At 35.2% G+C, this 22,161-nt stretch overlaps 1 protein-coding gene across 1 annotated transcript; it reads right to left on the bottom strand.

Annotated features, from left to right (window-relative positions):
* Positions 1-21,185: 21,185 nt before the first annotated feature.
* Positions 21,186-22,160, bottom strand: LOC104857417 (olfactory receptor 7E24). Its single transcript, XM_010617281.2, has one exon. The coding sequence runs from the start codon at positions 22,014-22,016 to the stop codon at positions 21,186-21,188; it is 831 nt and encodes a 276-aa protein (XP_010615583.1). The 5' UTR covers positions 22,017-22,160.
* Position 22,161: the final 1 nt, after the last annotated feature.

Below are 22,161 nucleotides of genomic sequence, written 5' to 3' on the forward strand. Positions count from 1 at the left end.
AGGATATCTATGAAAAACCAACAGCCAACATATTAAATGGCCAAAAACTGAAAACCTTCACATTAAAATCAGGAACAAGAAAAGGATGCCCATTATTACCATTCCTCTTCGATATAGTTCTGAAAATATTAACCACAGCAATTAGACAAGAGAAAGAAATTAAATCAATAAAGACAGGAAAGGAACAAGTTAAACTGTCATTATTTGCTGATGATATAATACTCTACATTGAAGATCCAAATAACTCCACCAAAAGACTTCTAGAATTAATTGCCAGATTCACTAGAGTATCTGGATACAAGGTCAACACACAAAAATCAATAGCCTTCTTACACACAAATAACAGCCTCACTGAGAGAGAAATAAGGGAAAAATTCATGTTATAATATCTTCCAGAAAATGAAGTATCTAGGAATCAATCTAACAAAAGAAGAAAATGATCTCTACACTGAAAACTACAGCACTCTGAAAAACAAAATAGAACAGGAGATTAAAAAATGGAAAGACATCCCCTCCTCCTGGGTGGGAAGAATCAACATAGTGAAAATGGCCATACTACCAAAACTGCTATATACATTCAATGTAATGCCAATTGAAATTCCAACACTATATTTCACAGAAGTAGAAAAAAGAATCCAAAAATTCATTTGGAACCATAAGAAATCTAGAATAGCAAAAGCCATTTTAGGCAACAGACACATGGCACCAGGTATAACAATTCCCAATTTGAAACTATACTTCAAAGCCACTGTGATAAAAGCAGCATGCTACTGGTGAAGAAACAGGCCTGAGGATCAGTGGAACAGATTGGAAGACACAAAAACAAACCCAGATGTACTCAGCTACCTCATCTTTGACAAAGGAGCTGAACATCCTCAGTGGAGGAAAGATAGCCTCTTTAATAAATGGTATTGGAAAAACTGGATCTCAGTCTGTCACAGATTAAAACAAGACTCTTATCTTTTGCCATGCACTAAATTAAAATCCAAATGGATTAAAGATCTAAATATTAAAACAGAAACATTAAACTTGATGAAAGTTAAGTTAGGCAGAACTCTGGAAGATATTGGCATAGGAAAAGACTTTATGAACAAATGCTCAGTATCACGGGAACTAGCAGATAGAATCAACAACTGGGATCTCATCTTATTAAAAGCCTTCTGTACTTCAAAAGAAACCATCAGCAGAACTAAGAAACAATGTACAATGTGGGAAAAAATTTTACCAGCTGTTCCTCAGACAAAGGACTATTATCAAGGATATATAAAGACCTCAAAACAATCAGCACCCCAAAATATAAAGACCCGATTCAAAAATGGGCATCCGAAATGAACAGACATTTCTCAGACAAAGAAGTAAAAGCAGCAAGTAAATATATGAAAAAATGCTCCACATCACTGACCATTCGAGAGATGCAGATGAAAACAACACTGAGATGCCACTTCACCCCACAAAGAATGGCTGCTATCAGGAAATCACACAATAACAAATGTTGGTGGGGTTGTGGGGAGAAAAGAACCCTTCTCCATTATTGGTGGGAGTGCAGACCAGTGCAACCACTATGGAAATCAATATGGAGTTACCTCAAAGAGCTTGGACTGGAGGTTCCATTTGACCCAGCCATCCCTCTGCTGGGTGTCTTTCCAAAAGAACTAAAAGAATCATATCACAGAGAAGTATGCGCACCCATGTTTATAGTGGCACAGTTCGTAATAGCTAAAACTTGGAAACAGCCCATTTGCCCATCCGTTGCAAACTGGATAAAGAAAATGTGGTTTTTCTATACAATGTTATATTACTTAGCCATGAAGAATGAGAAAATAGATTCATTCATAGGAAAATGGATACATATTGAAGATATACTCCTAAGTGAAATAACTAAGGCACACATGTGCAAATACTGAATAGTTTCTCTGGTGTGAATATTCTGGAATAATACATAAGATCCTAATAAGATTACTGGCATTTAGAAGTGGAAAGAAAGAGCTAAAGGTGTAGGGAAGGTGGCATAGGTAGGGGAAGTGTAATAAGGGAAAAGAAAAAAATAGGAGATAATGAAAAGATGGAAATAAAGTGTTTGTAGATGGGGAGCGGAGGAGGGGGTGAAGGGAGGGCAGGGACAAGGGGAAAAATGAGAACCAAGAGTTGTCACATAGAGGTACAAGCTCCCAACCATGAATGTAACTGTACTGTATCCCTAAAATGTACCAATAAACTCAATTAAAGCTGTAAAAAGAAGGGAAAAAATAAATATGAGAAAAAGATAAAAACAGGAAAAATGTCTTTATAAATAGGGAAGGGCAGAGGGAGTGAAGGGAGGGGAGGGGAGTGCAGCAAAAATAAGAGCCAAGGTATATCATGTACAGGTATAAGATCCCAATCTTTAACTGTATTGTGTACCTAAAATGTACCAATAAACTTTAAAAAAAGGAACAGGGAATTGATTTTGCATGTTTTTTTTGTCAAAGAACCAATTAACAACTTGAAAGTGTAAGCATTTAATATTTACTTCATAACTAATATGTATCATGATTTGAATAATTACCTATGAAATGTGAATTCTTTGTGTCCACATGATTCCATTATCTGACATATTTCCTACCTAAAACCTACTAGTCTTAGGAATTTAGTGGGTAGATTTTTCCTCCCAATGTTTCTATGTCAATATTTATATATGTACCATACCTTGCCTCAAGCACATAAAATTTATTTAAATAGTGTACATTGCCATCCCTCTTGTTTTGAAATGTTAGTTTGTATCAACATGATGATTCAACTCTCTTTGAAATCCAAACAGCTGTACTTCAAATGCTTTAATTGACCCATAGAATTGCATGATAGAGGGATATAATTTAATTTGTAACTTTTTATTGATGAATATCGGAAAAATTCTTTCTCCACAATGTCTATCCAATATATGGGAAAATAATAATTATCTGACCTTCATAATTGATGTATGAGCCATTTTACATTTTATCACCTACGTGTTTTGTCTCAATAAAATATCAGTAATTAGAATATAAATTAGTCATATTCATGTAAATTTTTTTCTTAATATGGATCATAAAAACATCCCAGAGGTCCATCTAGTAATAATATTTTGAAGATAATCAGGTTAAAAGTCTTATATTGTCTTGAGAATAACATTCGCAAGTACTCCAGTAAGAAAGACAGTGAGAGTCAGGAAACGCACATTTTAGTGTTGTATATTCTCCTGCTACAATACAGAGAATGGGTGTAAATCACTGCACCTCTCTGTATATATATATTACTTAATTTAAAAAGATGTAATAACACCCATTTCTCAGCATGTGTGACATATAAGAATGATAGAGTAAATGAAAGGAAGAAAAAAAGAAATGAAGGAGGAAAGGAAGGAAAAAGAATCACTGAAGAAGTTGTGAAAAAGTATTCTATAAATGTCTCACACTTATAGTAGAATGAACAGTATTCAAACTATCATACTACTAAAAGTGGTACATAGATTTAATGCAATACAAATAAAAATAGCAAAAGTGTTCTTCACAGAACAACAACAACAACAACAGGAAGAGGAGGATTTACGTGGAACCAGAGAAATCCAGAATAGCAAAAGGGAAAAATCAAACAAAGCAGAATGGGCATCAAGATCCCAGATTTTGGGGCTGGGGATTTAGCTCAGTGCTTTGGTGGCCTGCCTTGCAAGCACAAGGATCCAAGTTCAATCCCCGGTCCAAAAAAAAAAAAAAAAAAAAAACAGATTTTGTGTAAGATCCAAAGATGAATGTAACTGTATTGTATAGCTAAAATGTACTAATAAAATATATTTTTTTAAAAGATCACAGATTTCAAGTTATATTACAAAGCTATAGTAATAAAAACAAATTGGACTGAGAAACAAAGGATATGTGGACCAATGGAATATAATAAAAGATAAACAAAATATCCCCAACACATTAAGTCATCTGAACTTTGGCAAAGTCAAAAGCTTAAACTGGAAGAGTGGTACATGCCTATAATCACAGCGCACATGAGGCTGAGGCAGGAGCATAACCATGAGTTTAAGGCCAGCATGGCTATAGTGAATTCATGGCTAGCATGAACTATATAGTGAGACCTCGAACTATGTAGCAAGTCATGATCAGAAAAAAGAAATCATTCCATGTCATATAGCATGTAAAACATTAGAAATCTGACAAGATAACAGAATCTTAAAGGCTGTTAGAATAAAAACTATGAAGCATTTATAAAGTTAACACCATTAGAATTACAGCAGACTTCTCAGTACAAACCTTAAAGGCAAGAAGAGCTTGGAATAAAGTGTTTCAAGCCCTAAAAAAAACAACTTCCACCCTAGACTGATATATCCTGCAAAATTATCTTTCAAAATTGATGGCTAAATGAGACCTTTCCATGATAAAGAGCACCTAGTGACCCACTGGCAAGAGTTTTGCTTGTTGTTCCCAAGACTATGCTCTGCTGGCCTAAAGTCTTAGTTGGGGGGGTTGGGAAGGCTTGTACCAGGAAGTGCAACCATGATTCCTTTGAACTGGAAGCTAAGACTTCCCCCTGGTGGTTTTGGGCTTCTCGTGCTTCTGAGTAAACAAGCAGAAAAATGAATTACGGTGTTGGCAGGGGCATTTGATCTGGACTCTCATGGGGAAATTGGAACATTACTCCACAATGAAGGAAACAAAGAAGTGTAAGAGAAAACTTAGGGAACCTCCTACTATTATCATGCTCTGTTTCAAGGTCAATGGGAAATAGGTAGGTTGACAGATGGTCCAGAACCTTCAGGAATAAAGCTATGGGCCATCCCACCAGAAAAAGAAAGAGACCTGCTGAGGCGTTTGCTGAATCCCAAGGAAATACAGAATGGGCAGTCAAATCAGGTAGTTTGGAGTAGGCATCACCAAAGGAAAACCTTTGCCTCCTATTCTGGGGCTGGGAGTAGAGCACTCTTAATTGTACACAGATTAGTTGTGCCATGTTAGGTATAATTATGAACTTTCTATTGTATTTGGAGACTAAGTAAGGTTTAAGCAAATGTATCTGGTTGTCAAGTTGATAAGGGGTAGATTGTGATAGTTAACTGTGGTGTCAACTAGCATAAGAAATATCTACCTGATTTGTTTAGTAATGTTCTAACTGTGTCTGAGTGATAGACAGTGCAGAGGGAAATCTCACTCTAAGAGAAAACTCTTGTTTCTGTTTCTTTAGAGGAGCTCCAGGCTTCTCCATCACCTTTATACATCCATCTCCACGCTTCCAGTGCAGACTCTCTGTCTTGCAACAAAAATCCTTCTGCTTTCCAATAACAACTTGCTTTAGACTCTGCAGTGAGCACTAGATCTTCAAAATTTTGACAGAATCCTTCAGATTTCCAGCGGGCAGAGGGCCATTTTGCCTTCTTTGACCCCTCACTCTGTAGGCAGCTATTGTAAGTCTACCTTGTAAACCCTTATGTATATTATCTTCTATTAAATCTCTCCCTCTAGTGAACATTGACTGATACAAAATTGGACATCTATAGCATATTAGCAATTAGGAAAAAATATAGAATTGACAAGTTATACTAAGTTTCATCGTTTATAGAGATGTATAGTGCAAATACATTTTGGAACAAGATTATCCTATACTAGTTGAGAAGAAGAAACCAGAATCTGCAGGGCATATTTGTTGCATTTTTTGCAGAATGGCTGTGGTTTGGTGTGATGGAAGAACTATATTTGTATAACAGAAATGAGAGAGTTTCTTTAGACTATCTGGCAAGGAGCAGAACATAGGGTCTGGGTAAGTAAGCAGCCCCTGTAGAAAAAGTTCTTCCAAAGGGGTAGGTTTTTATCCAGAATTATTTCATGGTGATAGGCTGATGCCTTGGAGGCTGTGCTGGAGACCTGAATAATGTTTTCTGAATTTTGTTGTACTGGTAGACGAGGCTTGGTAGCAGATTCTAAGAAATGCCCAGTGATCCTTAAGTACTAGTGCTCACATTCTTGTATAATCCCATTCTTTTTTTTTCCTGATTGAGATTATTGGTACATTTTAGGTATACAGTACAGTTACATTCATTATTGGGATCTTGTACCTTTATATGACAGGTCTTGGTTCTCATTTTTCCCCTTGCCTCAATGAGATAAATGACAATGTGAAAAAGGAAGAAATGGGCTAAAGGTGTAGGGAAAGTGGGAAGGGTATGGGAAAGGCAATAAGAGAAAGAAAAAAAATAGGAGAAAATGAAGAAATGGAAATAAAATGGAAGGAATCTCATTCTTTTTAAATATAAGCTTCATTTAGTGATAGTTCTTTTTTCAGCTTTAATTGAGTTTATTGGTACATTTTAGGGATACAGTACAGTTACATTCATAGTTGGGATCTTGTACCTCTACATGACAAGTCTTGATTCATATATTTTCCCCTTACCTCTGCCCTCCCTTCACCCGCTCCTCCCCTCCCCATCTACAAACACTTTATTTTCATCTTTTCATTCTCTCACATTTTTTTCTTTTCCCTTTTTACTCTTCCCCTACCCATCCCACCTTCCCTATACCTTTAGCTCTTTCTTCCCATTTCTAAATGTCAGTAATCTTATTAGGATCTTATGCATTGTTGCAGATTATTCACACCAGCAAAACTATTCGGTATTTACACATGTGTGACTTATTTATTTCACTTGGGAGTATATCTTCAATATGTATCTATTTTCCTATGAATGAATCTATTTTCTCATTCTTTATGGCTGAGTAATATTCCATTTTATAGAAAAACCACATCTTCTTTATCCAGTTTGCAACGGATGGGCAAATGGGCTGTTTCCAAGATTTAGCTATTACAAACTGTGCTGCTATAAACATGGGTGCACATACTTCTCTGTGCTATGATTCTTTTAGTTCTCTTGGAAAGATACCCAGCAGAGGGATGGCTGGGTGAAATGGAATCTCCAGTCCAAGCTCTTTGAGGTAACTCCATATTGATTTCCATAGTGGTTGCACCAGTCTGCAGTCCCACCAACAATGGAGAAGGGTTTCTTTCTCCCCACAACCCCGCCACCATTTGTTATTGTGTGATAGTTTTCAATGAAGAGAATATAGAGATATTTGATTTAAATAACTGCTCCACAAAATTATATGTTAAAGGCTTGGTCCTCAGGCTGGCACAATTGTGAGTTAATGGAATCTTTAAGAGGTGGAAATTATTGGGAAATATTTAGGTCAATGGATGAAAATCCTTTTAAGGAACTGTGGGACCCCATGTTCTCCAACTGCCATGTTTTAATCTGCATTCTGCGGGTCAATAAATTAATGAGAAACTGAATTCTGTCCAAGGTCATACAAGCGATATTTGAAGTAGATTCTCTCCCAGAGAAGCCCTGTGATGACTGCAGTCTGGCTTTGATTGGAATCAACCAAAAGGAAGCTGTGTGTTTCAGGGAAATACAAAGTTACCACATAAGTATGCAAAAATCCCAATGATTTTGGAATATTCTAAGCTAGTCAATCAGATAAAGAACAGAGAAAGTGAATTGTCTTTCAAATTAGTGTAAAACGTTAAATCTCCAACCTATCAATTATAAGAAATATATATTTGAAGGACAATAAGAACTTTTCCTTAGAGAAAAATAATCTATGAAAATAGAACATATCATCTGATTCTTGATACAAATGTAATTTTTCTCAAATTTCTTGATAATTTTAAAGCTTTTATTGATGTTAAACACATATTTTCTTTTATTTTTTTCCTCATTGAGTTTATTGGTACATTTCAGGTATACAGTGCAGTTATATTCATTATTGGGATCTTCTACAGTTACATTTATTAGCATATGTTTACAATTCATGATAGTCATATTTGTTTTGGGAGAATTGGCATAGAAATTAGATATATTGATTATTTTGATGCCTTTATCCTTCCTCCCTACCATGCTAATTCTCTTGTTGCTTTTCCATATCTCAAAAAATCCTTAATTTTTTTGTTTCCTGCCCCCTCGCTTTTGTTTTATCTTTTATTTATCTATTTATGATTCAGATTTTTCACACAATTAAATCCATATAATTTCTGACTATTTCACTTAACATTATAATTGCAAGTTCCATCAAATTTTCCACAAATGACATGATTCCACTCTCCTTTAATGCTAAGTGGCATTTCATTGTGATTACCACATTTTTATCCATGCATTCTTGATTGGAAATATTTCAGAGTGAGTTGAATCTATACACACTGTATGCATGTACTGAAGTATCACATTAAACCTCAGAAATATATGTACAGTTAAACATGTTAATAAAAATAAAGTTAGTGTTTGTGTGTTTGCCTTCCCAGCTGCTTGGTAGGGTAATCCAGGAGGATTGCAATTTTGAGGCCAGCCTGGGCAACTCACAGAGATTTTTTTATATAATTATAAAATTTTAAAAATGTTTGTACAGCTCACCAGTGGGGCATTTACCTAGTATGTGTGAACCTCTGGTTATGAAAAAAGTATGAAAAATGAAAATCTCAAGAGAGGAATATAGCTGAGTAGCCTCTTGAGAAGTAGACATTACAAAGGGAGCTGACTTTTTCTGTGTTCTTGTTCCATCAGTGTTAACAAGTCCTTAGAGACTTTGATACTGTGAACCAATTTCTCTAATTATGAGCTGTGCACATTGAGCTTTCATATCCACACAACTGTAAATAATCAACCCGTGTCCTCCAGACTTTCAGTTTACCGCTCCCTGTCCAGTGGGGTGTGTGTGTCTTCTCATGATTTTCTGCCTCAGTAGGTCAATGTCTCCATCTGTCTTACTGCCAGCTCTGAGAACACAGTACAACTCTATTGCTTATCAGGCAGGGGACATGCAATGACAGATCATTACTCCTTGGTTATGCTCCAGCAAGGAAGACTAGGCCAGCGAATGTTGTGGGAGAGATCAGTTGCTGTATGGACTCAGAAAACACTGCTTCTTCCTCATCAAGTCAAGCAGCTGGTGTAGCTAGATGGCAGGGCCCTGAAGCACAAAGGTTTAACTCAGAGGCAAAAGAAAAACTTTAACTAATTAGCTTTTACATTATAAATTATTTGATATAATAACTACATATTTATGGGACATTAAGTGTATTTTTTTTTCACTGGGGATCCAACTGAGGACCTTGTGCTTGCCAGGCAGGCGTGACACCACTGAGCTAAATCTGCAGCACACACAGTGATAATTTCGCACATGTATACAGCATGTAATGATCGGATTGGGGTAATTAGCATTACCAGTTCTTTAAATGTTTTCAGTTCTTTGTGACTGAAATATTCAAACTCCTCTCAAAGTTTTAATAACATGCCAAGTTAATTTTAATAAGCTATTGTCATCCTCCTGTGCTGTAGAACACTGGAATATGTTCTCCCATTTAAATGGATTTTGGTACTTGCCCCACAGGCCCTTCCTCCTCCTATCACTTTCCAGCCTCTAGTGACCATGATTTTACTTTTCAGCGTTGGTTCTTTTGAGGATGCAAGAACCCTCATTGAGAGTTCTGATTTCTTCAATGAATGTAACTATATTGTATACCTAAAATGTACCAATAAATTTAATGAAGATAAAAATATGTATTGGTTATAACCATCAATAGTAATGACCTCAATTCAACAATCAAAAGAAATAAATTTGAGAATGGATCAAGAAACATGATCCAACTGTATGCTGCACAGAATAAAGACACTTAAGTCAAAAGGAAACTCAGAGGCTGAAAGTTAAAGGGTGGAAAATAATACTGCATGTAACAGGAGCCTGGAAAAAAGCAGAAGTAGCTATACCCTTTGCAGATAAAATGGATTTCAAACCAGCACTGTTTAAGAGAGACAAAGAAGGACACTACATCCATGTAAAGGGAACAATCCAAGAGTAAGAGATGACAATCATAAATATATATGCACCAAAAATTAGGGTGCAAAGCAACATAAAACAAATACTAATGGACATGAGAAATCTAATAAGTAGTAATACAATAGTAAAGGCAACCTCAGTACCCCACTATCACAAACAGATAAATCATCTAGCCAAAAAATAAACAATGAAATAGTAGAACTCATTCAAATTCTTGAATAAATGAACTTAACAGATGTTTAGTGTGTTCCACTCCACAAAATCAGAATACACATTCTTTTCAACTACACATGAGTTGTTATCCAACATAGACTGCATACTTGCTCATGCAACTTAGGTGAGTGCAAAGGAATTGAAGTTATCCCCTGTGTATTGTCACATCAAAGTGTGATGAAATTGGGGATCAGTTAAAAAAGAAACCATAAGAATCCAGCAGAAGGTGGAAGATGGAGGTCCAGGACTGCAACTATGCAGGGATCCTGTTCTCTCTTGGCCTGCTTCATGCCAACAGGTGAGGAATGGTTGGCTGTGTGGGTGTCTCTGAAATATCCACACAGGCACCACCCCACACACTCTCAGGCCTCCTAATTGTGCCATTACTTGGATCCACTTTACAAAATCACAGGTGGTCATAAAGTTCATTTCTCTGAGCTGCAGAAGATAGAACAGAAGTGAACAGCTGCAAAAAAGTCACATCAGATCTCCATAATTGGTAAGTTGGACAGATCACCATATTCCATCAGAACTTTGAATATCTTCAGAGAAAGGGCAGAGGGACCCTGTGGTAGAACCTTGTAGAGTTCAACACTGCAGTAGGTCAGAGAGCTCAATTTGGGGCTTGTAGCCCAAATTCAGCCTGAATCTCAGGGGTCAGCCATCAGCTAGTTCAGACTAAAGAACTTAGTTCTGCACATGGCTGTGCACATTGTCTATTGTGACAACAGAGATATAGTCTGAAAGAGGTCTTTCAAATTATTTTGTTCATTCTTTTCCTCATACCCCTCTGCAAATTCATTTTTTGTTGTTGTTCTTTTCTTTCTCCCACTCAGTCTCTTGCTCCCCCATATTATTCTTTGTCTCCCTTTCTATTCCTTCTCCTGCCCTAATTCAGATTTCTTCTTGTATTGTTTCTTCTTTCTTTTCTTCTCTCTTTTTCCTTCACTCAAGGGTCAATAGTTTCAAAGGAAAGTGAGCCCCTGTTACTGTTAAGTTGTTATATTCTTGTCCTTATTTTTGCACTCTTTCCCTTTTGTCTTCAACGGTTTCCTAAAGTTTGTGTGGTCATTCTGTGTCCTCTGGCTCGGCTTGAAATTTTCTCCAATACTTTTACCTATCTACTCCTCTCATCCTAACTCTTTCTAAGCTCCCATCCTAAAGGGTAAAGATGCTATATTGAAGAGGTTATTCACTGTAAACGTATTTTGGGTTGCTTCTTCATTTGATTTAATTCACATGGTTTAAAGGTGATAGATTTATGACTACCACAAGTGGTCAATTTGCAAGTTTTTCTTGATTCTATTGTGCTGCTGATTGTATCAATTGGGATAAATGGTTGTGATTGATTTAATGAGTTTTCCTTTCTGATATTATGAAAATGAGAATGTCTATGTGTCATTAGAGCCTCGAAGACTAAAGTGCAATTATATCAGGAACATTTCAGTAATAACCCAGGAATTAAACCAAGAAAAACCTAACAACAAAAATAAGAATGAGGAATCACTTAAGAAAGACACAAAGATAGACTTCCAGTTCACCAATGGCAAACTCTAGGGCAAATGAGGTTGAAAAGTCTGACAGTGAACCACCAGAACACCCTGAACTCATACTACAGGAAGTAACAAAACAGATCAATCAGGCTCTAGAAAAATTCAAAATAGAAATAATTCCCCAGATAATCATAGATATGGTGAGCAAAATGAAAGTCATGATTTGAGACTCTGGAACAGAAACAGACAAAAAATAGATTATCTCAGGACCATGATAGAAGCCATGAAGGCTAAGCATAAGAAAGAAATGGAAACCATAAATGCCCAAGACGGGAAAGACATGGAATCCATGAAACAGATTCAAACAGATTTCCAGGACATTAACAATTCTATTGAAAGTTTTCACAGCAGGATAAATGAACGTGAATATAGAATTTCAGATACAGAAGATAAGATTGTCATCAGTGGCCATGAAAAGAGAGATTTCCTAAAATGAGCAAGGGATCATGAGAAATCAATCCAACAACTCCTAGATGATTCCAAAAAGAATAGCATAACACGTATGGGAATTCATGAAGTAGCAGAAGAAAATACAAATGACTTATAAAAGCTGTTCACAGATTTCATGACAGAAAATGTCCCAGAGGAGATGAATTTGACATACAGATAATTGAGGCATATAGGACTCCAACTAGTCATGATAAAAAAAATCTACACCTAGACATATAATAATCAAGATCCCAGAAACCCAACAGAAGAATAAAATACTACAAGCAGTAAGAGAAAAGAAACAAATCACATGCAAAGGAAAGCCCATCAGAATCACAGCAGACTTTTCAACACAATCCCTCGGGTCAAGAAAAGCCTGGAGTGAGGTATTTCAAGTCCTAAAAGAAAACAACTTCCAACCTAGACTGATGTATCCTGCAAAACTCTCTTTCAAAATGGATGGAGATATAGGATACTTTCATGACAAAGAATACCTGAGAAACTACATGAATACCAAACTAGCACTATGAGCAATTCTAAACAATATCCTAGAAAAAAAATGAAGTTTACAACATCATGAGGCCCAATAAAGCAAATCAAATGGGCAAGGCAAGAAACAAAAGGGAGAGGAGGAAATACTAAAAAGAGTCAACAAAAGGACAGTAACATGACAATAATAAGTCAGAACATATTAATTATAACTATCAGTATCAATGGTCTCAATTCACCAATCAAGAGAAATAGACTGGCAGAATGGATTAAGAAGCAATATCCACCAATATGTTATATACAAGAAACACACATAGTGCAAAAAGAAATCCATAGACTGAAAGTGAAAGGATGGAAAACAGTTCTCCATGCCCAGAAAAAAACAGGGGTCACTATCTTATTCACAGACAAAGTAAATTTCAAACTAAAACTGATTGAGAGATACAAAGAAGTCCACTACATCCTTGTAAAGGGAACAATTCAAGAGGAAGAGATGACAATCATAAATATATATGCATCAAATATTAATGCCCCCCACTATAGAAAACAAATATTAACACGAAAAACCAAATAAGCACAAACATAATTGTAGTTGGTAACCTAAACACCCATGATCACAAATAGACAGATCATCTAAGCAAAAAATTATCAACCAAAAACTAGAACTGAACCAAGCTTTTGAACATATGGACTTAATAGACGTCTATAGAGTGTTCCACCCAACAAAATCAGAATACGTATTCTTTGTAGCTGCACATGGGTCATTCTCCAAGATGTATCACATAATAGGTCAAAGAACAGGTCTGAATAAATGCAAAGGAATCAAAGTAACCCCTTGTATATTATCAGATCATAGTTCAATCAAGCTGGATATCAATAACATAAGAATACATAGGAATTTCACAAACACATGGAAAATGAACAGCACTCTCCTGAACAATCAATGGGTCACAGAGGAAATTAAATAAGAAACTGGACAGTTTTTACAAATAAATGATAATGACAATACAACATACAGGAATTTATGGGACACAGTGGAAAGCATTTCTACATGAAAAATTCATAGCAGTGAGTGCCAACCCTAGGAAAACAGAGTGAGCTCAAATAAACAACCTAATGATGAATCTTAGACTCCTAGACAAAGAAGAGGAAGAAAAACCCAAAGCTTGTACAAGAGAGGAAATTATAAAGATTAGAGCAGAAATTAATGCAATGGAAACTAAGAAAATGATACAAAAAAAACAATGAATAGGTTTTTCAGCAGAATAAAGAAAATCAATAAATCCTTATCTACCCTTGTCAAAAAAGGAAAGAAAAGGCTCAGATTCATGCAATTAGGAATGGAAAAATGTGAAGTCACAACAGATCCAGCAGAAATTCAGAGGATCATCAATACCTACTTCAAGAACCTGTACTCTAATAAAATGGAAAAACCTAAAGAAATGGACATATTTCTAGACACATGAATTGCCAAAGTTGAACAAAAAAGATAAAAATATTTTAAACACCCCAATTACAATTAGTGAAATTGAAAATATAATTAAAAGTTTACCAATGGTAAAAAAATCCCCAGATCCTGATGGATTCACTGCTTAATTCTACAAGGCATTTAGAGAAAAACTACTGCCACTGCACTTTAAAATGGAAGGAAATTGAAAAGGAAGCAATACTGCCTAATTCAATCCTGGAAGCAGTGTTACTTTGATTCCCAAACCAGGGAAAGAACCAACCAAAAAGAGAACTACAGGCCAATCTCCTTAATGAATATAGATGCAAAAATCCTTAATATGATACTAGCAAACAGAATATAGAGGATCATCAAGAAGATCATGCATCCTGACCAAGTTGGATTTATTCCAGAGATGCGAGGATGGTTCAACATACAAGTCAATAAATGTAATACACTATATTGAAAGAGTCAAGGAAAAAAAACATATAATCATCGCAATAGGTGCAGAAAAAGCATTTGACAAAATTTAACACCCATTCTTGATAAAAACCCTGCAAAAAATTGGAATAGAGGTTCTTTATCTCAACTTGATAAAGGTTATCTATGGAAAACCAAAAGCCAACATCATATAAAATGGACAAAAAAATTAAAGCATTCATGTTAAAATAAGGAATGAGACAAGGATGCCCACTCCTGTTCAATATAGTTCTGGAAACATTAGCCACAGCAATTAGACAGGAGAAAGAAATTAAAGTAATAAAGATAGGAAGGGAAGAAGTTAACCTCTCATTATTTGCTGATGATATCATATGCTACGTAGAATACCCAAAAAACTTTGCCAAAAGTTTTCTGGATTTAATTGACAGATTCAGTAGAGTAGCTGGATAAAAGGTCAACACTCCAAAATCAATAGCCTTTTTGTAGAAAAATAACACACTCACTGAGAGAGAAAGTAGGGAAACAATTCTCCTTTTTTAATACCATCCCAAAAAATGAAGTCTATAGGAACCAGTCTAACAAAATAAGCAAAAGACCTCTACATTGAAAACTACAGCACTCTGAAAAATGAATTTGAAGAGGATATAAGAAAAATGGAAAGATATCTCATGCTCCTGGGTAGGAATAATCAACATAGTGAATATGACCACAATGCCAAAACTGCTATACAGATTCAGTGCAATCCCTATTGAAATTCCAACAGGATATTTCATAGAACAAGAGAAAATAATCAAAAAATCCATTTGGAAGTAGAAGAAACCAAGAGTAGCAAAATCAGTTCTAGGCAACAGAGACATGACAGTGGCTATCACAATCCCAAACTATAGTACAAAGCCACTTTGACAAGAATGGCAGGATACTGGCAAATGAAAAGACCTGAGAACTAGTGGAATAGATTGGAAAATTTAGAAACAACTCCAGATGTACTTAGATACCTCATTTTGACAAAGGAGCCAACCATCCTCACTGAAGGAAAGATAGCCTCTTTAATTGTGTTAGAAAACCTGGATTTCAAACTGCCAAAGATTACAACTAGACCCATATCTTTCACCATGCAATAAGCTAAAATCCAAGTGGATTAACTATCTAAATATTAAAACAGAAACAGCAAAATTGCTGGAAGACAATATAGGAAGAACTCTCAAAGACATTGGCATAGGAAAAGATTTTATGAACAAATCCTCAGTAGCACAAGAACTAGCATAAAGAATCAACGGGAATCTCATCTTATTAAAAAGCTTCTGCACTGTGAAAGATACCCCAACAGAGCTAAGAGAGAACCTACAATGTGTGAAATATGTTTGCCAGCTATTCCTCAGACAAAGGACTATTATGTAGAATATATAAAGAACTCAAAAAAAATCAGGCCCCCCAAATATAAAGATCCAATTCAAAAATGGGCATCTGAAGTGAACAGACATTTCTCAGACAAAGAAATAAATGTGGCAAATAAATAAATTAAAAAAATGTTCCACATCAATGGTCATTCAAAAGATGCAGATGAAAACAGCACTGAGATTCCACCCCATGCCAGAAAGAATGGCTGCTATTGAGAAATCAACAAATAAAAATGTTAGCAGCATTGTGGAGAGAAAGGAAACCTTCTCCATTGTTTGTGGGAGTGCAGACTGGTGCAACCACTGTGGAAATCAATATGGAGATATCTCAAAGAACTAGGGATAGAGGTTACATTTGACCTAGTTATCCTTCTGCTGGGTATCTTTCCAAAAGAATTAAAATAATCATACTACAGTGATATATAAACACTCATGTTTATAGTGGCACAGTTTGTAATAGGTAAAACTTGGAAACCAAAGTTGGGAAGCCCAATTGACCATCAGGTGGAGACTGGATAAAGAAGATGTGGTTTTTCTATAAAATTGAATACTACTCAGCCACAAAAAATGAAAGACCAGAGTCATTCATAGGAAAATGGATGCATATTGAGGCCTTATTCTTGAGTAAAATAAATAAGGAACACATGTGTAAATACCAAATAGTTTCTCTGGTGTGAAAAGCTAAAAGTGTAAATAAGATCCAAATTGAATAACTGACAGTGGGAAATAGGAATAAAAGAGCTAAAGGTGTAGGAAAGTGAAACGGGTAGGGGAATGAAAATAAGGGAGGGTAGTGATATGGGGAAAAATTGAGAACCAAGATCTGTCATGTAAAGGTACATGATCCCAATGATAAATGTAACTGTACTGTATACTGAAAAAGTGCCAATAAACTCAATGAAAAAAATATAAAAAGAAAAAAAAATCACTAATACCACAGAAGTACAAAGCACTGTTCAGTACTATTTCTAAGGCATTTATCAACAAATTGAATAAAATTGAAGAAATGAGCAAATTTCTGGACCTGTGAATTGTGAAGAAATAAAAATTTGAGCAGAAGAGTAATATGAAAAAATAGACTTAATAATTCTTCTGCCAAAAAGAAAAAAAAGTACTCATGGTTTCATTGCTTAATTTTCCCAAACATGTAAGAAAAATTCTAAAATGTAAATCATCTCAACTATTGAAGAAACATGAGATATAATGAGTAATTTTAAGTTGATCTTATGAATCCAGAATTTCCCTAACACCAAAGCAGAACAGCAACTAGAAATAATTTACAGGACAATACCCCTCATACGCATAGATGTAAAAATCCTCCACATGATATGAGCAAACTAAATTTCATAACATATAAAAATATCATTGAACATGATCTAGTCAGATCCATCCCAAGAATGCAAGATGTGTCATACTGAAATGCAACAAATATAATGTATCACAATAACAAAATAAAAGACAAATAAATGTTATCACATCAGTAGCAGCAAAACTTTTGGACAAGATTTAGCATTCGTTATGATAAAAGTTTTGCAAAGCATAGATCTTGAATAAATGTGTCCCACAATTCATGAGTTAATCTTAAAAATGGCCTTTATGTTTTTGAGTGTATAAAGAAAATGTCTAGTTATATACAATGACATAATACTCAGCCATGAAGAAAGATGAACATGGATCATTTGTAGGAAAATGGATGCACCTTAAATCATAATGTTAAGTGAAATAAATCAGACATTCAAACTTAGGTGTCACATGGTCTATCTTATATGAAACTTCCAAAATATAAACAAAGAGCAAAATCAAAGGAAGATAGGAAGAAATAATGACATAGATCTTTTTCAAATGAGAAGAGTACCAAGAAATGGACAGAAGTGGCAGGGAAGGAAGGGCAAAGGGATGAGAAACTAATGGAGATGTTATTATACATGTACAGCAACTCCCCAAGAGGAAGATAATCAGTATATATTGAAAACTAACACTAATATAATTTAAAATTAAAAATATAAAAACTGAAGAAATACAACCCAACACAAGAGACCTAAGAATTGATATATGATCTACCCATAAATATCAGCATACAACACTTGGCTGGATGAAATCCACAGTGTTCTACCTAAAATCTGGAACAAGACATGTATGTCTATTCTTATCATCACTAACCAAAATCGTAGTAAAAGTCCCAGGAAGAGGTTTATGAATAGAAAAAAATAGCATCCATCTAAATTAGATTGACTGAAGCTAAATAGTACTTCTATGTAGATTACATGTTCTTTTATGCAGAAAATCCGAATAAGTAACCCAAACCTGTTATAAATAATGAATGAAATAAAGTTACTAGACACACAAATCATTATTCCCACATCAGTATTTGTCTAAACACCAACCATGTGAAAGAAACTGAAATCAAGAAAACAATTCCATTTATAATAGTTATAAAAAAATCACAGAAATATTTTAACCAAGAAAGTAGAATATCTGTACATTGATAACTACAAAACATTGATGAAAGCAATTGAAGTAACAAAAAAGTAGAAGGATATTACCAACTCATGGATCAGAAGAATTAAAATTGCCAGAGTGAATACCTACTAATGTTGATTGATGGATCCTATTCAGTTTCCATCAAAAAATTAATGATAAACTCCACAGAAAATTTCAAAAATACTAAAATTTTAGGAAGGGATAAAAGCTTCAAAGCAGGCTTGATAAAGAAAGCAAGAAGCATTGCATTATGGATTTTACAATATGTTACAAAAGCCTGGGGCTTTAGCTCAGTGGTAGACCATTTGCCTAGTCTACACAGGGCTGTAATACTATATACCAATTTTTTAAAACTGAAAAGAAGGATACAAACAGTATGAGGACATGAGGAAAAATAAACACTACAACATTGTTGGGAGAAAAGCAGTCTTGTACAATCATTGTGGAAATCAGTAGGTAGACTCCTGAAACAACTAAAAATAGAAAGTCCATTTAACAAAGCCACATTGTTCCTGAGTATATTCTCCAGAGAGTTACAAATATCATAGTAATGTCATACATGCAAACCCATAGGTATAACAGCATAATTAAAAATAGCTAAGCTCTGGAAACACTTTAGTTTTTTGTTTTTGCTTTTGTTTTTGTTTTTGTACCAGGGATCAAACTCCAAACCTTCTGCTAGTGAGGCAGGCAGCAGAACCACTAAGCTAAATCCCCGGCCATGTCTAGTTTTTTGTTTTTTCTGTGTTTTGTTCTGGAAACATTTTAGATGCCCAACCACATATAAATACATAAAGAAGCAGATATTCAGCCATAAAAAGATGAAATCACATCATTTGATGGAAAATGTATAAGAAACTTGAGATAATAGAGGAATTAAAGGGAGGGCAGGGGAATGGGAAAATATGAATGAAGATATATCATGTAAAGGTACAAATTCCCAATGATGAATGTCATCATATTGTATACATAGGATGTACCAATAAATTTAATGAATTAAAAGGAAAAGAAAGGCCATATAAATTAATATGTAAAGTGATTAATCAAGTAGAAAATGTGTTCTACAGAAAATCAAATATCATATAGTGCCTCCTATATAAGAAAGTTAAAATAGAAATAACAATAGTAGAATAAAGGGGAAATGATAGGAAATTGGAAGGCAGGATTTTTGGAGATGGGGAAGAGTGTCTAGAAGACAGAAGAGGCAGAAGAATGGAGAGGTCTGTAAAAAAATTGAAAATAATCAAGATATGTTATATGCTTTTACCAATTATCCAATACAGATGTAACTATTAGTGTTATAAACATACAATAATAAAAATTTAAATAAATGAATAAAAGAAAAAATATTACCATTGAATAGAGTCTGGCATGAAACGTAATTTTCTACTTATAAAGTCATTGGCTATCAATTAAATATAAAATCATAGCTCATTTTGGCTAGTCACAGAGACAATTGCAACCTTAAAATAATTTTAAAGAAACGAAAGTTCAGCTAGTGTACTATCAAATGTTGACAGTAATCCTCACACAACAGTAGAGCCATACATTAACTGGAAACAAGAACAACACTGACTTCTCAGTTAGACACCTAAACACAGTTATATATTGAAAAGTAATTTTATTTCTTAAGCATATTTTTAAATATTTCAGTTACAGACAGTTGACAATATTCCTTTTTGTCACCATGGTATGGTTCATTACTTAATGTTCCAGAAATGCAAACAAATCTGGTTAATATAATGGAGAAATTTGAATGTTCCCAACTGTTTAACCTCAGGAGAAATACAGAGAGGGTATTGTAGGGTCACAGAGATATTAATGGGAAGGGATCTTCTAAAACACAGAGCACTCATGGGTATGAAATTAATAAAATGTAGAGAATTTTCAGTGTGGTAAAATTTAGTGACCATAAGTGAAAGTGTTCAACAACAGAACCGGGAAGAACACAGAGCAGTGTTATACAGAGACCCCACACAACTTGTATCCATGGAAAGATTCCATATAAATATTTGCAATATATAAGCAATCTATGGAACAGGAAAATAATAACATAAAAAAGCATATATAATAAGAACAAGGGACACGATGTTGAGGAACAATGCACTTGGACATGACATTTGAATCAAATCAACTCATCCACTACAATAAATTCATTTCTGACTTGCTCTTTTGAATTTGATCCCTTTAAGGGCCAGAATCTGAACCCACTCTAAAGTTTTTAAATCTCTCATAGTTTGATGCATAAAAGCAGAATCTCTGCTGAGAATACAAAACTGTCCATATTTTCATCCTTCCTGGGTGATTCCAATAAAAGCCAAACTTAGGCATCAGTGATATGGCTTATGGATATAACCAACCTAAATACATATCGGTAGTGCAATTTTTAAGTAAAATAAACTTGAACTTTGAAAACAGATGCAAATTTTAATTATAAAGAGCATTGAAAATTTCACCTGGAGGCCAAAGTCATTTCTCCAAAACTATAGAAGTTTCCTGTTTATAATGTTTTAGTCATGATATTTATGATTAAAAACAGATTCAAACCAGGCATGGTGGTTCACACCTGCAATCCCAGCACTCGCCAAGCTGAGGCAGGAAGATCGCTACAAATTCAAGACCAGCCTGGCTACATAGTGAGTTCCAGGTCAGTCTCAACTACATAGCAAGACCCTGTCTCAAAAAACAAAACAAAACAAAAAACAGATTCAAGAATATTTATGCAATTTAAAAGTGGACCAAAAGAATCAATATTTAACTATAAAACATTGAATAAAAAGTCATAAATCTACAATGTAGCAAAGAAGCATAATTTGCTGGTCTAGATGGTCTGATTATTTGCAGGTCTAGATGATTGGGTTTTCCAACCCAAGCTACAAATTGGAGGGAAGAGACATTAAGACTACATTGCTCTGCTCTGCAGCCTTCGCAGGGCATGTTTCATGTCCTTGTTCCTCAGGCTGTAGATGAAGGGATTGAGCATTGGGATCACCACGGTGTACATCACTTGGGCTGCTGACATCTTTTTAGGAGAATGTGACATAGAAGATGTCAGGTAAATGCCAATGGCTGTTCCATAAAATAAGCAGACCACTGAGAGGTGAGACCCACAGGTGGAGAAGGCTTTATGCTTCCCACTTGAGGATGGGATTCTCAGAATGGAGGAAACAATTTTATAGTAGGAGAAAAAGATCCCTAAAAGGGGAAGAAACCCATAAATAACACCTACTAAATATGTGACTATATTTTTGGTAAAGTTATCAAAACAGATGAGATGCAAAAGTTGAGAAGGTTCACAGAAGAAATTAGAAATGTTCACATCCTCAAAAAAGGTAAAATGTAAGGCAATCAAATTGTGCAGTAGGGATTCTAAAAGACTAAAGCAAAGAGACACCATGACTAAGAAGACACAGAGGCGAGGGTTCATGATGACATGGTATTGGAGGGGGTGACAGATGGCCACAAACCGGTCATAAGCCATCACAGTCAGAAGCATGTCGTCCATACACCCAAAAATTAGAAAAAGAGACATCTGTATTAAGCAACCTTTATAGGAGATTACCTTACTCTGTAATGGGATGTCCACAATCATTTTTGGGACTGTTGTGGAGATGAAACCAATGTCAGCCAAAGACAGGTTGGAGAGGAAGAAGTACATGGGGGTATGGAGGTGAGAGTCTGAGATGATGGCCAGGATGATGAGCAGGTTCCCAAGCACAGCCACTAGGTACATGGACAGGAACAGTCCAAAGAGGATGTTCTGCAGTTCTGGATCCTCTGAGAGCCCCAAGAGATGAAATTGTGAGATGTGTGTTAGATTTTGTTCCTCTAGACTTCTTGGGCACCTTTTGCAAAAGAAAGGAGTGTTGGAGAAAAGA

Source organism: Fukomys damarensis, unplaced genomic scaffold (genome assembly GCF_012274545.1).
Source record: "Fukomys damarensis isolate Sample0158 unplaced genomic scaffold, DMR_v1.0_HiC HiC_scaffold_37, whole genome shotgun sequence".
NCBI lineage: Eukaryota > Metazoa > Chordata > Mammalia > Rodentia > Bathyergidae > Fukomys > Fukomys damarensis.